General features: G+C 39.8%; 1 protein-coding gene across 1 annotated transcript; it reads left to right on the top strand.

Annotated features, from left to right (window-relative positions):
* Positions 1 to 240: 240 nt before the first annotated feature.
* Positions 241 to 5,961, top strand: LOC143566629 (uncharacterized). The gene is made up of 3 exons (XM_077053276.1): positions 241 to 377; positions 5,465 to 5,624; positions 5,719 to 5,961. Exons 2-3 carry the CDS (start codon positions 5,466 to 5,468, stop codon positions 5,764 to 5,766), a joined length of 207 nt encoding a protein of 68 aa, XP_076909391.1. The 5' UTR covers positions 241 to 377; position 5,465; the 3' UTR covers positions 5,767 to 5,961.
* The last annotated feature ends 11,488 nt before the right edge of the window (positions 5,962 to 17,449 follow it).

The following is a 17,449-nucleotide window of genomic DNA, read 5'->3' as shown; positions in this document are numbered from 1 at the left end:
CTTAAACTGGTTTCAAAACCAAACATGTTTGCCGGTTTTGAATATGCAAAACCCAAACCAATTCTGTCAGAAAAAAAACCCGGTTTTGTACACCTCTATCTGACAATGCTCCATTAGAACACATTTTTCTTTTTGAAATCCTTGGCTTCTTTTATTAAAAAGAATAATAATTCTAAGAGTTAAAAAAAAAAGATGAAAGAAAAAGCCCAAGCCCAAGCCCAGTAAAGAAAGCCCAAAACTCTCCACCCCCAAATTAGACCGATTCCATCGTGTCTTTGAACTCTTGTCTGTCTGTCTCTCTCTCCAGGTCATCATCAATCCATTCTCCATTTCAGCTTTCGCACAGACACCTTGCAACTTAATCATCAAATCTTCAGGTAACTCATTTCACCTCAATCTGACACACACGCGCAATCAATATTAATTGTAATATTTTATTATATTATATTCGATCTGCGTCGTTTCGATTCAATTTCTAGGTTAAGCTTAATCTGTACACAATACCTTGATTATTGATATCAGATCTATTATTAGCGTCATGAATTGGAGACTCAGTTTGAATTTGTTGCCTGATGTTTTTGACCTAATACCGATTGAAATATATAATATTCAATATTTGAATTTATGTACGCTAGTATTATTGTTGACATGAATTTGTTAATTAATTGTATGGATTTTGTGGTAGTTGTGATTATTGTTGGCTGTTAGCGGTGCTGCGGGATCTATGTTAAACATGAGTGCATGTAGATGTTCTTACAAAAGTTAGACCTATGTAGGCATTTTTATTTTTCTGATATGTGCTGTTGATGGTGATGCATTTGAGTTTGAGCCTGGTTTCAAATTATTAGATTTTATCGAGAATGTGTTGGTAGTGGTTGCTCGATGTTGCTGACCTAAAATTGAAAGAAAATATAAATTATTTGTGTATATTAGTATTAGGGATATATTATTGTTGACACGATTTGTTTTATTATTTGTATGGATTTTGTGGTAGTTGTGATTATTGTTGACTGTTTGTGGTGTTGTGATTTTTTGTTTAACATTAATGCATGTACATGTTTATACAAAAGTTAAACCTGTTTTGATTTTTAGTCATTCATTTGTAGCTATTGTTATTTTGCTGATATGTACAGATAACTGTTCTAAAACCTATTGTTGATAGTAATGCATTAGAGTTTGAGCCTGGTTTAGAGTTCTGACCTGTTTGTTAGATCTTATCGAGCTGGCGTTTGTGGTGGTTGCTTGATGCTGTTGTCTTAGAACCGAAAGAAAAGTATGCTATTAATTTTGTGTATGTTAGTATTAGAGATATATAATTGTTGACATGATTTGTTTAGGGCTGGTATGGATTTTGTGGTCATTACAATTGTTGTTTATTTTTAGACTGTCAGTTGTGTTGCAGACTTGCAGGTTCTATTCTGAGCATGAGTATATATGTAGATGTTCTAACAAAAGTTAGACACGCGCTAATTTATAGCTTTATTGTTATGTATATGCAGCTTTTTTTTACAGCCATATTGTTGATACTTGATAGTAATGCATTTGATACAAATTGATTTGTCTGTTCAATGAATCTATTGTATGTGATATTTGATTATTAGTTACACAGTATAATATAATCCACTTTTGCATTATGTAAAAGATAATTGATATGTTAACAAGCTCCTTTTGAGTAGAAGATTACACGATGTCTTTGAGTTTAGTAATTATGTTTACATCTTCTTAGACCTGCAAATGGTGGACAAATTTTTGTATTTTTAAAGTTCATCATTGATTTCTAATGTCATCAATGTGTTTGTATGACTGTATTATTTGAGTTAACATTATCATGGATCTGTCTTGAGTTGATACAAATCTGATTGGCTGTATCGTTTTTTGTCTTTATATAAGTTTATGATTTTCATTTGTTGGTAGGCTTATAGAACCAAAAGACCACTGATTGGGCAAAATTTAGGCTAAAATTCAAAAGCGTATTCTTTGCTTTGTAGTTCTTATATGTTTTGTTTGCTTTTCTATTGTTAGGATTAAACACACACACGAAACTGAACACGACACGAAAGCAATAAACGAACACGAGGATTTAACGTGGTTCAGTCTAAACTGACCTACGTCCACGGGTGGCAACTAGGTATATCTTTATTGAGTGACCAAAATTACAAGTACATAATGTTGTTTATATAGGGACTGAACTAGGGTTAGTAAATTATTATGCAAGAAATCTAAACCGGGCCGGGCTTGGGCCCGACCGCCCACACCCGTCTCCTCTTTTGACTTCATATAATAAACCGGGCCAACAAGGCCTACGAACCCAACAATCTCCCACTCGGAGGCCTTGAGTACTCTCGTCTGCACTCCTGATTGTACTTCTGTAATCTGAACATTAAACTTCTTCTAGTTGCCACCGCCTTCTCATCAATTAACCTGAAGGCCCGTTGAAGCTCCCCGGAGCTCCAACACGTCAGTCATGGCTGAAACTGCCCCTGACCCGTTCTCTGTCCCTACCGGCTCCCACTGTAACGAACTACCGGATCCTGAGATAACCTGAGAACAAACACTCTCCATATTCAGCAAGTAATTCATTGGAGAGACTTTTACAGCTGGAATACTGGTTTTCTTAATCCACTGTCGACCTGGAACTGTAACTGAAACACGACCTGTGCTCCCACTGTCACGATGTCCCCCAACTGATTTAACCTTCCTAGCTCGTTCATCCTGAATCTTCACTTTGGCTCTGGGTTTGTTACTTGCAAAACGAACCTTCTTCTGCCCACGAGATTCTGTGAACCGGACTTTGTCTTTCACCAAAACTGGATCCACTCCTTTCGGTGACATATCGACCATATACAATGAACCCATTTTCGTGCCACGAGCAACCACAAGATTCCCTTTGACTACTTTCCACTGCCCATTCCCGAACTTAACATCGTGCCCATGGTCATCCAACTGCCCAACTGAAATCAAACGTTTCTTCAAACTTGGAATAACCCTCACGTCTTTCAAAGTCCAAGAAGTACCGGCTGAAGTTATCAAATCAACGTCTCCCATACCCGTAACCTCTAAAATATCATCATTCGCTAGTCAAACCTTTCCAAAATCCCCAAATTTAAGATTCTTCATCGTTTCACTACAGTGAGTGGCATGAAACGATGCACCAGAATCTATCACCCAAGCATCAACGCTACTCTCAACACTACAAACCAAAGCCTCATCACTACTGACCCCGTCATCTGTGTCGTTTTCTGTAACGTTCACCTCTTTCTTACCATTCGGACACTGATTCCTGAAGTGTCCTTTCTCTTTACAACCCCAACATTCAATATCCTTACGAGTCTTAGACTGACTCCTCTTCCTGCTCCCACTGCCTCGCTGTTTTCCCCTACCTCTACCTTCTGTGACTAGCATATTGCCTGATGATTCACCTGAACTTCTGCGTCTTGAATCTTCTCCCAGAATCAGATCTCAAATCCCATCGAAAGTAATATTTGTAGACGAACTACAAACTGCAGTCACTGTTTGCGACCAACTGTCGGGCAAAGAGGATAATAACAAGAGGCCTTGAACTTCATCATCAAACTTAATGTCAACTGACACTAAGCGGGACAAGATCGAATTAAGATTATTGATATGAGTTGTAACTGACCCACCCTCTTTCATTCGAGTTGTCACTAGCTCTCTGATAAGATAGACCTTATTCGCTGCCGAAGGCTTCTCATACATGTTGGATAGTGCGTCCATCATACCACGGGATGTGGTTTCTTTCATGACGTTAAACGCCACATCTTCCGACAACGACAATGTAATACAAGCCCTAGCTTTCTTGTCTAACTTCTTCCAATCTGCTTCTGACAACTTTTCTGGTTTTTCATCCTCAAGCACTACATCCAAGTCTTTCTGACAAAGTAGTGCCTCAATCTACATCTTCCACCAACCGAACTTCTGTCCGTCAAACTTCTGTATCGAAAACTTTCCGTCTTCTGCCATAACAATGACTAAAACGAAAAACTGGATAAAAACAGAGACAGACACAACAATGGCACGGGCCTGAACTTAACAACTGTTCTACTAAACTCTGTTAAAAATCAACCTATTTATACGCAGCGGAATATCGAACTGAAAATCAGAAACTGAAACTTTAAACTGAAACGATAAAACCTGTCAAGCGCGGTTGACACTGGTTCACTGCTTCTTTAATTCTTCTTTTGACTTGAAACTGTTCTTCAACAAAAATAAGATCTTGATTCAACTGTTCCTGGCTCGTACTTGGCAAAATAGGATATCGACCCAAATTTCTTTACGGGCTAAACTGCCCAAACTTTGGCCCCAATGAACAATTTAAATTCGGTCAAATCTTGCAACTTGGGCCAGCCCAAATCGCTACACAAATTAGTCAACTTAGGTTTGCCTGGGTTCTTAACCTGGACGCTACTGCCACGATTTTCCCAGCCAACAAAATCTTTCTTCTTGTCGGCTCTATAACCAGAAAACCAGAAATCGGCGAAGCAAGGTTTCTGATGATTCCAGTCAACTTTAATCTGCTGACACACCAACCCAATCTTTTACGGCGATCAACCGCGACAACCGGCTGCTGTGGCGGTGAGAATCGGACGACGACGCGGGCGGAACCCTGGCGCAGTAGGGTGGCGGCGACTCGGTGGGTTTCTGTGTTCTTCGTGTGATCCGAACCTAAGCTCTGATACCACTTGTTAGGATTAAACGCACACACGAAACTGAACACGACACGAAAGCAATAAACGAACACGAGGATTTAACGTGGTTCGGTCTAAACTGACCTACGTCCACGGGTGGCAACTAGGTATATCTTTATTGAGTGACCAAAATTACAAGTACATAATGTTGTTTATATAGAGACTGAACTAGGGTTAGTAAATTATTATGCAAGAAATCTAAACCGGGCCGGGCTTGGGCCCGACCGCCCACACCCGTCTCCTCTTTTGACTTCATATAATAAACCGGGCCAACAAGGCCTACGAACCCAACATCTATCTGTGTGACAAACATGACAGTCTTGATATTGAGATTGAATTTGGTTCAAATTTAGCTTCTTGGTTTAGTAACTAGTATAGCTTGGTTGTTGAATGTGATAGGCTAACTTCTTAAAATTTTATTACTGATTTTCATTGTTATTTAATTATAAGCATGATTTAGTTACGAGCGTTTCCACCACGTGTTGGAAGTTCTTTATTGTCAATGTGGTATAGACATTTTTTTCCCAGCACCTCGCACAGCGATATTTGACAATAAAAAGTGAAATGGATTGAAAAGTTGTTTTAAAAATTTGAACTTGGGACTAAAAACCAAAATAAGTTAAAGTTGATACTATTTTTATTCCAATACTGATTTGAAAACCGATATACATCATTGCACCAACACAATGATTCTCAAGAGTTCAAAAGTATGACCGATGCAAGTTTTTTAATTAATTTTATAATGTATAATGTTGCAGAATGGCGGAAGAAGCACCTTTTAGACCAAGAGAGCAACTTATTGAGAAGCAAAAATTGTTTCAAAGCATCCACAAACACACCCACTTGAAAAGCCCGATGGACAAGATCACCTCGGTTGCAATCCCTCTTGCTTTAGCTGGTTCTTGCTTGTTTCTCATTGTGAGTTTTACTTTCTATTTTAAGAGTGAAAACACAATACCTATCGACCCGTTTGTAACTGTACAAGTAACTGATGATTTGCATATTTGTACAGGGACGAGGAATCTATAACATGTCTCATGGGATCGGAAAGAAAGAATGAGACATGAATTATGAAGTGTGCTAATAACGGCACATGAATGGTTATCTACCTTTGATTTTTTTTTCATATTTAGACTCATGTTGTTTCAAGTTTCTGCTTTTATAATTTTTGAATAATTACTTGGTAACAGACATGTTGCTGGCATTTGTGTTTTCATACTTTGACATCAGTTTTCAGCAATCATTTTTTTGTTTGCACCTTGTTAAACTTCTGCATCAATATATGTTGACATAATTATGGTTTTGTGACATGAATTTGTCAAACAGAATCGTGTGACGATTAATTGGTTGAAAACTAGAATCATGATTTGATGAAGGTTTTACTTTTACTCTGGTTTTTAAAAATAGACTTGCGCCTGAGTATCTGACTGTTGATTGGTTGTCATCGGACGAATTTTAATCAATCTGAAGGTTTTTGTAATCTGGAATTTTGGTTTCTTCTCATCACTTGCTTAAATCCAAAAGACCAACTAATCTTTACCCAAATAAAAACACAACTCAGTTCAAAGTTTCAATCAAATTCTAAAAAGTAGTATATCTGAGAAATAATTGGCATAAACGTTACAAAGAGGTATGTATGATAATTTAACTTCATTTTCAATATATATACACACATACATGTATAACATGATAATTTCATACTCGTGGTTTTACACACATACATGTATAACATGATAATTTCATACTCGTGATTTTACACACATACATGTATAACATGATAATTTCATACTCGTGGTTTATCTAGGTAGTTCTACTGTCTTTTGTTGTATCATGTAAGACATGCACATTCTCTAAGGAAAAAATGGAATTTGTTTTAAAGTAACAGTATTGTAGAGGTAGGGTACTAAACCCACCTATCAGCATAATATACCTCCGCTGGCTATTGTGTCATGCGCCATGCAAATGCCACGACGCCAGATGTTATATCTCTAAGCGCCGAACATTCCCTGACACCTCGGGAATGGGAGCGTCAAAGATCTCCATGAGCATGGTGCGAAAAGGAGGTATGATCATCGTAAATAACGCCCAGCCAATGAGGAATTGACAACACATAATCAACAGTACTACATAATACGACATGTCAACATCATACGGCCATGATGCCCACCAACTATCCTTAATACACGTTCTAGGGCTCTGATTGGTGGATTGTCTGACAAGACAGGTGGTCATACCCTCTCTCCTCCCCAACGACTATAAATACCAAACTACAACCAAATGGTAAAGGATCCAGACTTTTACTTATTATTACTTTCTAGAAAAGTATTATCTATACACCGATACTGATTCTCACGTCGGATGGTGGTTACGAGAGGATCCTCCCCCCCCCCCCCCCCCACAAATATCTCCTACTCGTAATAAGCTCACGGTGTTTTGTTTTGTAGGTGAACTGCTCATTTGCGTTGACGAGTATTTAACCCATCGTGGGAGATACTTAATCATCACCCTTAGACTAAGCAATTAGACTAAAGGGGGATTTTGTGTTTCTTCATTGGCGTCATTCGTGCATTTTGCTAGAACTATTCTGATCAATTTCTTGGTTTAAATGAGTGGAAAACTCCCGCTAGGGCGGTTGGTCAGTCGCCAAACACTAACCAAATGGAAAACCCGGCCGCAGACGTTGTGATTAGGGAACACCAAGGACATCGCTAACGCGTCCAACCTTCGACCACCCTTCACAGTAACGGCTCCAACCAGGCTACGATCACAACCACAATCACAAACGCCTTTGCCACCAAGCGTCATGACTTGGTGGGAAGGGGAACAAGAAAAACTCATGGCCATAAAAAAGTTGTCAACTATCGTCCAACCTGGAAACTTGTCCAGCGCAACCGCGAGCGATAACAGGGCAGACGAAGAAGACAAAGATGACGATGAATATGAATCCATCCCCGGTGTGCGCAAATCACTGTCTGTGAAAACACAAAAGCGAGATGGCCAAACGAACAGCCATGTCAGCGAGCGCAATAAAGCACAACGTTCGCGCCATACGGCTTATTCACATATGGATGACCCATATTATGAACAAAGCAGGAAAGATCCGGAACATCAGGATGCTTTCACTAAAAAACTCATCAAATACCACCCCGATGCGAACGAAGACTTCTCAAAGCCATACAGGCCAATCGCCTCGGTAGGAAAGTCCAAATTCACCAAAAGGATTGCGGAGGTAGAACTCCCAGAAAACCCGAAGATACCACCGGCAGTAGGCCAGTATGAAAGTTTTGGGTTTAGTTCCAATACCGTAAAGAACCTACCAGATACCAGTCGAAGTAATGTCAACGCTTGGATTTTAACAGCACCGAGTTTTACCCATTTTTTTATGTTTAAATATGTTCATTTTATGAAAAATTGGTAAAACCGGGATGTTGGCAGAACAATGGCACTTTGGCGAGTATTCGACACGAATTTAGTTGATATCCACTAGGTTCGTTAAGATACCGTAACTAAATTCAAAACACAAAACTTGAAAAATGATATTGGATTGATCAGATAAAAATTCATAACCAAGTAAAAAAAAGAGTTAAGTGATTAAAAAAAATCATAATAATCAAATTCATAAATGATGATTTTAAAAAAATAGAAAAAAAAAGGAGAAACCAACTTAAAAGAAGAAATAAAAAGAAAAGATCCATAACTAAAACAGTTAAATAGAAAAAAAGAAAAGAGTAAGTTAAAAAAAAAAGACGATTTTGGATTGACTGGAAAAAATATTAAAGAAATATGATATTAAAACAGAATTTATGAACTTAATAAAAAAAATTTATATAGACTCTAATATGTTAATGTAAAAGTAAAAGGTTAATACAAAATAAATAGAAAACACTAGTTTGGTAAATACTTTTTAATCAACACTAAAGTGATAAATAGATTTTTCACCAACAACAATTTGAAAAAAAAACGAAATGGAATATTGTTAAAAAAATAATTTGGTTTTATATTTATATTATTTAAAGAAGACGTGCTTTTTAGGTAGGGAAAATATGTGGTTTACTATATAACTCTTGGTTCTGGATTCGTGTTAAAAACTAAACTTTGTTGGTAGTTTACTTATTAGTTAACCGTTTTGGGGTTAGTCAACTTATTAATTTATCACAAACAATAAATCATTGGGCATTTACCCAAAAAAAAAAAGAAGAAGAAACACTTTTAGAAATGTTATTAACTTATAAAGCCTCTCCCAGCCGTATGGGTGGCTTGGTTTTAGGTCTCCGAAGAACAAACGACTACCAAACTGAACTAGGTAGACCATAGGGACGAAAAAGGTTTTCTCATGTGATCAACCGCATAAATTGTAAAAACGCAAAGAATCTTCCTAAGAATTTATAAATAATGTGATAAACTTAGTCTTTGATAATCTTGATTAATTAAGACATTTATTCAATGTGGAAAACTTTTAGTGCCATTTAACTTCTTGGGATTCTTTGGTCATGGCATTAGATTCTTTTTAACAATGATATTGCACTTAGTTTGTTATTTGGAATTATATGAAATTTAATTAAGACATGTAGAGTGAGCAGTGAACTAATATATGACAAAATTGAACCCAAAGAACAAACTTTTTGTAAGAGAATGGTATGTTTCTTTCGTCCAAATGATAAACTGTTGAAGGAAATGCCATTTGTGTATTTGAACACCGACTCCATCAAGCAGGTCTTTCGATCAAATTGCGGGTTATTTGATCACCATGCATCATCAAGAATACCGCAAAACAAACACCTTCAGCCTCGCTACTTGTTAACTAATTTGCGGATAATCAAACGAAAGAATTAAACGATCAAAAGATTCAACCAATACTTCAAGGATTTGATTACTCAATGAAACCCTAATTGTTTACAAGAAACGAAATCAAGAACGAATTACAAGATGAATAAGAAAGTGAAAACTAAAAACTAATTGAACTGAGAACCAGAGATTATATAATCCCCAAATTGTAACCCTAACCACTTGCTAACGGCTTCAGCATCAATGTTTAAGAAATAACAGAAACAGTCTCTGAAGTTACAACTGAGTAACAAAACAGTCCCTGAAGTTACAACCGAGTAACATCTTCAACTTTACCAACTTTGACATAACCAATCTAACTCAACTGTCATTGACTAACTCTTGACCATTTATTCAATTTAGCTCAATATCTAACAATCTCCACCTTTGAGCAGAAATTGAAAAATACCAAAACTTCCCCTGAACCTAAGAAATATGCAATAATTCCAAACAATGCATAAACTTAGTTCCAGGCACACTCTTAGTTAACATGTCAGCTGCATTATGTCTAGTATCAACATACTCAACCCTGATCTCTGAAGAGGTAGGTCCCCGCAAAGCCCAGTTGGACCCGCAAGACACACCTTGAAGAGGTACGTCTGCGCAAAGACTAACTGGTCCCGCAGGACCCACCATGCTCAGAGAGATGAAGACCTTATACGCAGTAAGCCAGCTGTTCCCGCAGGAAAGCCTCCCTTGGTACAGTATCCTGCCTGTTCCCGCAGCTATGGGTACAAGCCAAGAAGGAAGGCTACCCGCACTAACGGAAAGGCTACACGCATAAGGCACTAACTCATACTTCAGCAATGTCACCTGAAGAAGGAATGAGCAAGGCGGGAATATTCCCGCCCAAAAGAGCCAGTCCGTACGCTTCTGGAAGATCTTTTGTACTATACCTGCCAAGGTATGGACAAAATAGACAAGATCTGACCAAAGCAGCCCATGAACCAATCACAGGGTGACAGCTCACCGACAATAGTACGAGGAGGAGCACGCTCTAGTACAAAATGTCACTATCAGCCGCTGCCTACCCACCAACTCCCATCGTGGCACGTACATAGCCCGTAGTTGGTGGAAAAGGAATAGTATACAGCCGGCCATGTCACTATTAGCCGCTGCCTACCCACCAACTCCCATCGTGGCACGTACATAGCCCGTAGTTGGTGGGAAAGGAATATTATACAGCTGGCCGTACCTGCTTGGAAACCTACATTCTGCTATAAATACTCCAACACCTTGGAACGGTATCATCATCTTATCTTATCTTATCTTATCTTCCCTCTAGCTATTTCTCTCAATATACACTTATATTCAGAGCAATCTAGTCTGATTCTCACGCCGGAGGGTGGTCACAAGGAGGAACCTCCCCTTCTCAGTGACAAGCTCACGGTGTCTGTTTTGCAGGTCAAGAAGAATAATCATCTTTGCCGGACCTAACCCATCTTGGGAAACATCTACTTATGTAACACCCCGTAACCGCAGCGGAAACGTAAACGGGATGCAACAGACACGTCTGATATCAACAGCATTGCTTATAAAGAAAACACCACTACATTAATTTACACCATATTACATTGTTCCGAGTTTAGTTACCGTCTAGGCGTTAACACATAAGTTTTACCAACAGTATATTAACATATTTAATACAAACAGATCATTAAGCTTCCACAAAAAGCATGCATCGTCAAGCATGTAGCAATTATTCCAGTTTGGGGGTACCTAGAAAGCATGTAAAGAAAACGGGTCAACTACGAATAGTTTGTGAGTTTCACTAATTTAAATAAACAGTGACAAATCATTATAATAATCATATATTAGCGATGTAATTATGCTGAGCCCACAAGTGAAACCTCTGACTATCCACATACAACCCCGTGGCATACTCCGCCCACGAACCTGCCCCAAACCGCTATGCCTAACATTACATAGCAAAATAAATAACAACAAAATAGACATGTGCAACTGGCTGGGAAACATCAGCAAATCCATGCCGGACCAGTTGGGTTTGTCAGACCAATAGTACTATTCACACTCTACCGGATTTTAGCTAATCACTCGTGTTGCGGGGCCTTACAATGTTAGCAACTCAGACAATTACCATCTTAGTACATTTCCGTACGATTCCCGTACAATAAAATATATATCAATACACGCAAATCCATGCGTTCAGTATGTACTTAAACATTTTAGTAGTAACATGCTTTCCGCCCCAGGATAATATTTAAAAACAATTCAGAAAAAGGGGCTCGTGAAACTCACCTTATCGCAAGCAATTAGGTACACAGTACGCAAGCTTTTAATCCGGATCTGTAATACGATCCCTAAGTTCGTTACTATACAATCACTATTAATATAACTTTAACCGTGTTAACCGGTACATCTAGGGACACTGTTAACCCAGTACTGTACCCATTCCGGGGGCAATGTTAACCCAGAAACACTTCTCCGGACTCAGATTGTGATATCGTTTAGAGTTCAATAATCAAAATTACTATTAGTTCGTTTTCCCCGTTTTGCGTGCCTAGCACGGTTATCCGTTTTTACGTTTCAAGAATGAGTTTGGTCACACACGACCCGAAAATAGTTGTTGACTGATAATTTAATTAAAGTTGTGAAATTAGAGCTCGGTTTAGTCGCCCCGATTGGCCGCGGGACCCGTTTCCGTCTTTAGTGTACCGGAAACTGTTAAATCGGATAAAATTACTCAAATCATCCGAATTATTTTCGGATGATTTATTTTTACTTGTTTAACTCAATTATATGAAAATAGTTCATTTTTAGGGTTTTTATACACCAGTCACTTCGTTTAGACGAACTTTACCGGTTTACGCGTTTTAAACTTTAAAAGTTTGTTTTTATTTCCTTTTTAGCACAAATAATTATCCGTTTAATCTCGGATCTTGAAATTTTGCACAAATCACTTTTTGACAGTGGGGAATTTTATAAAAATATTTCCAGAATTAATTTTTATATTTAAAATTTATTTATCTATTTTTAAACACCATTTAAACACTAAATATGTCGTAAATACCAAACGACCTTAGAAAAATCCTAAATTTTTCCTAGATGACCCCTGCCATCCACATAGGCCCCTGTAATTTTTCCAGAACAAAAATCTCTTTTTACATGCCATTTTTACTAAAACCGACCTAGAAAACCCTAGAACTCATTTAACCGAAAAGCCTACTTAGACTTCTCAAACGGACCTAATATTTTGTGTGTGACTTTTACATGTTATAAAAAGCTTATATAGAATTTTCCAGAATTTTTCATGATATTTAACTATTTTTCACCATTTTTTGCCAAAACCGAGCATTAAATTCACCAAATATTTATCCTTTGTCCAAAAATTACCAAATTTTCACAGATTTCATATTTTCATGTGTAGATCATGTCTATGAAATTTCGTAGCCTAACTATAAACGTACCACAATCTGTCCAAAACACTCATAAACGAACATAAACCGAATATACCTTTTGTTTTCCGCCACTACAAGCTACAAACTCGTCTTTCCGCCTTATTTACCACTAAATACAGAACCTACAACCAACATACCACAATACCAAGCAAGTTACACTCACCATCAAGCCTCTTACACTATAGTTTCGGTTATTGTTTCAAAACTAAAGTTTAAACCGTAAAAATTCGTTTTTGGTTCGTTTAACTCCTTTCTTGGACCAAGATCCCTTGTATAACCCGTATACATCACTTGATCATGCAAGAATCGGTTTCATCTCGGGTTTTCACCCTTTTTCACTTGAAACCTCATTTTCTTGCAAATAAACTCAAGAAACGAAGATGGAAACGTAAATAACTCGATTTTTACCTTACTTTTCTTGCTAAAATTCTGGATTTTTGGATCATAAAATGGAGAGGAGATGAAGAATCTTGAATGTTTTGTTAAAAAAAAACAACAAGACAAGGGGTTATACCCCCTTATCCGATCGGACCAAAGAGGGGGGGGGGGGGGTGGGACCCACCTTTCCATTCCTAGCCACACATTTGGATTTTGGCAATCCGGATAATGTTTTGGATAATCTGGTTCAGTTCGTTTTTCGGTTAAATGTTTAATTTAACTTAAAACGAGGCTAAAACGGTCGTTTTCGGCTTAAAAATGAAATTTATATAAAACCGATTTAAAAACTTAAAAAACTTAAACCATGACATTTATTAACTTAAAACATCATATTATTAATAATTGCGCATCTTTTTCGGCTTGATCGATTGTCTCTTGCTCGGTTTGGTATTAAAGGTTTCGTTTAACGTACCGACGTACCATTAAATCGAAAATTCTTTTTCTGTGCTTTAATTCACTTATCCCGAAGCTTTAATACTTCGTAAACATCACTAAATATCATATATCTCGTCTATAATGTAACCCTCGATTCATTCGGGCTTCAATAACCGTTAATCGGTTAATCGTATTTCCAATACGATTAACTGTATAATCGAGTATAATCCGTACTGTGAATCATACATACTCGTATAAACGCATTATAATTCACATATTCATTATCAAATAACACATAAATAGTATATACCGGCTAGGGTATACCTGATTTTGCCGGAATCGTTACAACTTAACCCTAAGATTATCCTTAATCTGCCGGGGTCTTCTAGTGTTTCTTCATTGGCGCCATCCGTGCATAAAAGCTAGAACTAATTCTTTTTCTCAGTTTTTTCAAAACCTCTGGAAATATGGTTAAGGTTACTCCGATGCCAAGGCCAGCGAGTGACCAAGAAACTCCGGTAACCACAACCCCAGCTACTGGGGGGAACACCGGCGATTATACAATTTTTACGAACACTACCCCGGTTACCCAAGCCGGGGCAAGTGCAGTAAACAATCCTCCCCTGGGATTCGTTGATACCCAGTTGGAGAAACAACAGACGAGGCTCCCCCGCCAAACACTTGATCAAGTTAAAGCGTGGGCAGAAGCACGTCAGAAAGAATTCCAAGCTGAGTTGGATGAACGTTTACGTTCACTCCAACAGGCTAATGACGAATTCGGAAGCACTCGACAATAGCTCAACATGAGCAATGATTGCGAGTACTTAGACGATGATTGGGAGGAGTCCGACAGCGACGCAAACCCTCGTCATAGGGCGAAAGGGAAGCGTAAAGAAACGGACTTCCAGCCGAGAAGAAATTTTGGAGAAACCTTTAAACCAAGGAACGCGGGGGGAAACCCACGTGACTTCTCCAAAACTTTCAGGCCAATTATTGCAAATGCGGGAACGTCCAAGTTTGCAAGGGACATTGCGGAAGCAATCGCCCCGAAGAGTGCCAAACAGATGTCCAACATCGGCACTTATGATGGCATATCCGACCCAGACGATCACTTGAACAGATTCATAGCGGGGGCAACCGTCAGCAACTGGACGGAACCCACGTGGTGTTATATGTTCCAGATGACGCTGGTCGGAGCGGCCAGGGCGTGGTTTGATCGTCTACCGGTCCACCACATCTATGATTGGGCGGACTTCCAGCACAAGTTCAGCCAACACTTCAGTCAACAGAGAAAATATACTGAAGAGCAGTGGACGATCCTCAACTGCGTTAGAGAGGAGGATGAATCTTTGCTAGACTTCATCACTCGCTTCAACTCAAAGAAGCTGAGTCTAGGCACCATAAGTGAAGATCTTGTTCGCGCCGCTTTCATCCAGGGCGCCGAATACCCATAGCTTATCCGCACGCTGACGGGTAAAGACGGCATGCCATCCACATGGGATGCCATCATGACGGCAGCCAAGCGCTTTACCGAAACGGAGAAGCAACTGGGTAGGAATCTTCCCCAGAGTACAAACCTCTATACGCAGAGGACCAGAGAAAACAACGTCCGTACCGCCCGGCAAAATAAAAAGAGGAAGCTTGGTATTTGGCAGTCAAGGGTAAACTTTGACACCTCATCCAGCTCTCGCCCTCTATTAGGCGGAAGGGATAACACGCACCCATCAAACCGGAACCCTAGATGGACGCCACTCACCAAAAGCGTCACAGAGATATTTGCCACCGAGAAACTTCGATGGCCAAAAGCTCCAATGATCCGACAGCGCCATAACGCTGATCAGAGCAAATCCTGTGACTTCCACGGGACAAAGGGCCACACCACTGAGGAGTGTACATCTTTGAAGGATATTGTCGAAACATTCGTCAAAGATGGAAAACTTACACACCTTGTGGCATCAATCAAGAATGGAGGGAGGAATGATAATCGGTACAAGGGCAACGGACGAAAGCCCGTCGACATCAGCATCCACATGGTTCATGGCAACATCAGAGGAAGAAAACGACGAATGACAGAACCATGTGCGTGGAAAGAAGCTGAAGTGCGCTTCCCGCGAGTGCCAGGATGGCCCAACAAAGAAGGCCCTATAGTCATCAAAAGCCAGCTGGGGCACTACATCACTTCCCGCACTCTTGCTGATAACGGCGCTTCGTCAACGGTCATGTACAGGCAGTATTTCGACAAGCTATACGACGAAGACAAAGAACGCTTGGAAACGGTCTACGCCTCGATGGAAGGGTTCGATGGCAGCACAAACACCCCCTGGATATCCTATCTTTCCCTGTCACTCTCACAGACGGGAAACACTCCCGCACAGAAGACGTGGACTTCGTCGTAATGAGGAAGCCACACCACACATACGACATTCTCTTCGGGAGAGATGAGATGGCAAGATTCAATGCCGTGGTGTCTTCAGTCCACGGCATGATGGGGTGGCCAACAGCTGAGGGTGTAGCGATGATCACCGGTGTTCCCCAGGTATGCATCGCATTTGTCTTATCTAAACCCAAACCAAAGATGGCTAAACCAACCATTACCGAACCAGAAGAATGAGCCTTCAATGGCAAATACCCTGACCTGGCTGTTACCATTGGTCCAACAATCACCGATCCCACACGCACCTTACTCAAACGCTTACTGCAGAAAAACGCTGACATCTTCGCGTGGACACCAGCTGACATGACTGGTGTACCTCGAAGTAAGGCAGAGCATAAGCTCAAGTGTGACCCGGCTTTAACGCCGGTCATACAAAAGCGTCGAGTAATGGGAGCGGAACAGGCTAACGCGTGTAGAACCCAAGTCAAGGAACTCCTTGACGCAGGCATCGTACGCGTTAGTAAATATCAAACATGGGTTGCAAATCCTGTCATGGTACCGAAATCTAACAAACAATGGCGCATGTGCATAGATTTCAAAGACCAAAACAAAGCATGCCCCAAAGATTGTTACCCGTTACCCGAAATTGACCTTAAGGTAGATTCGTTAGCACCGTTTCGCCTTAAATGCTTCCTTGATGCGTATAAGGGATACCATCAAATCCACATGGCCGTTGATGATCAGGACAAAACCGCATTTCGGACGCCCGATGGCACGTTTTGTTATCAAATGATGCAATTCGGACTTAAGAATGCTGGGTCCACATACCAACGCCTGATGGACAAAGAGTTTCATGCCCAAATTGGGAGGAACTTGGAAGTTTACATGGATGACCTAGTCATCAAAAGCCTTGAGCCAGAAGCGATGTTGAAAGACATCGAGGAAACTTTCAACACGCTCAGAAAGATAAACATGAAGCTCAACCCGAGCAAGTGTTCTTTTGGAATGGAAGAAGGGAAGTTCTTAGGAGTCATCGTTACCAAAGATGGCTTCAGAGCGAACCCTGAAAAGGTCGAAGCCATTTTCAAAATGGAATCACCTACTACCATCAAACAAGCTCAGACACTGAATGGACGACTAGTCGCACTTAACCGCTTTTTGGCGAATCATGCAGATAGGTCGTTCCCATTCGTGTCAACATTGAGATATTGTTTAAAGAAAACGCACTTCCGCTGGACACCAGAAGCGGAAGCAGCTTTTCAAGAGATCCGGTCACGCTTGATCGAACTCCCAACGCTCACAGCACCAGAAGC

This window comes from Bidens hawaiensis, unplaced genomic scaffold (assembly GCF_021521415.1).
Source record: "Bidens hawaiensis isolate Kalapana, Puna unplaced genomic scaffold, B.hawaiensis_p1.1 tig00022929_1, whole genome shotgun sequence".
NCBI classification, from domain to species: Eukaryota; Viridiplantae; Streptophyta; class Magnoliopsida; order Asterales; family Asteraceae; genus Bidens; species Bidens hawaiensis.
This window is presented reverse-complemented; position numbering and strand designations above follow the sequence as displayed.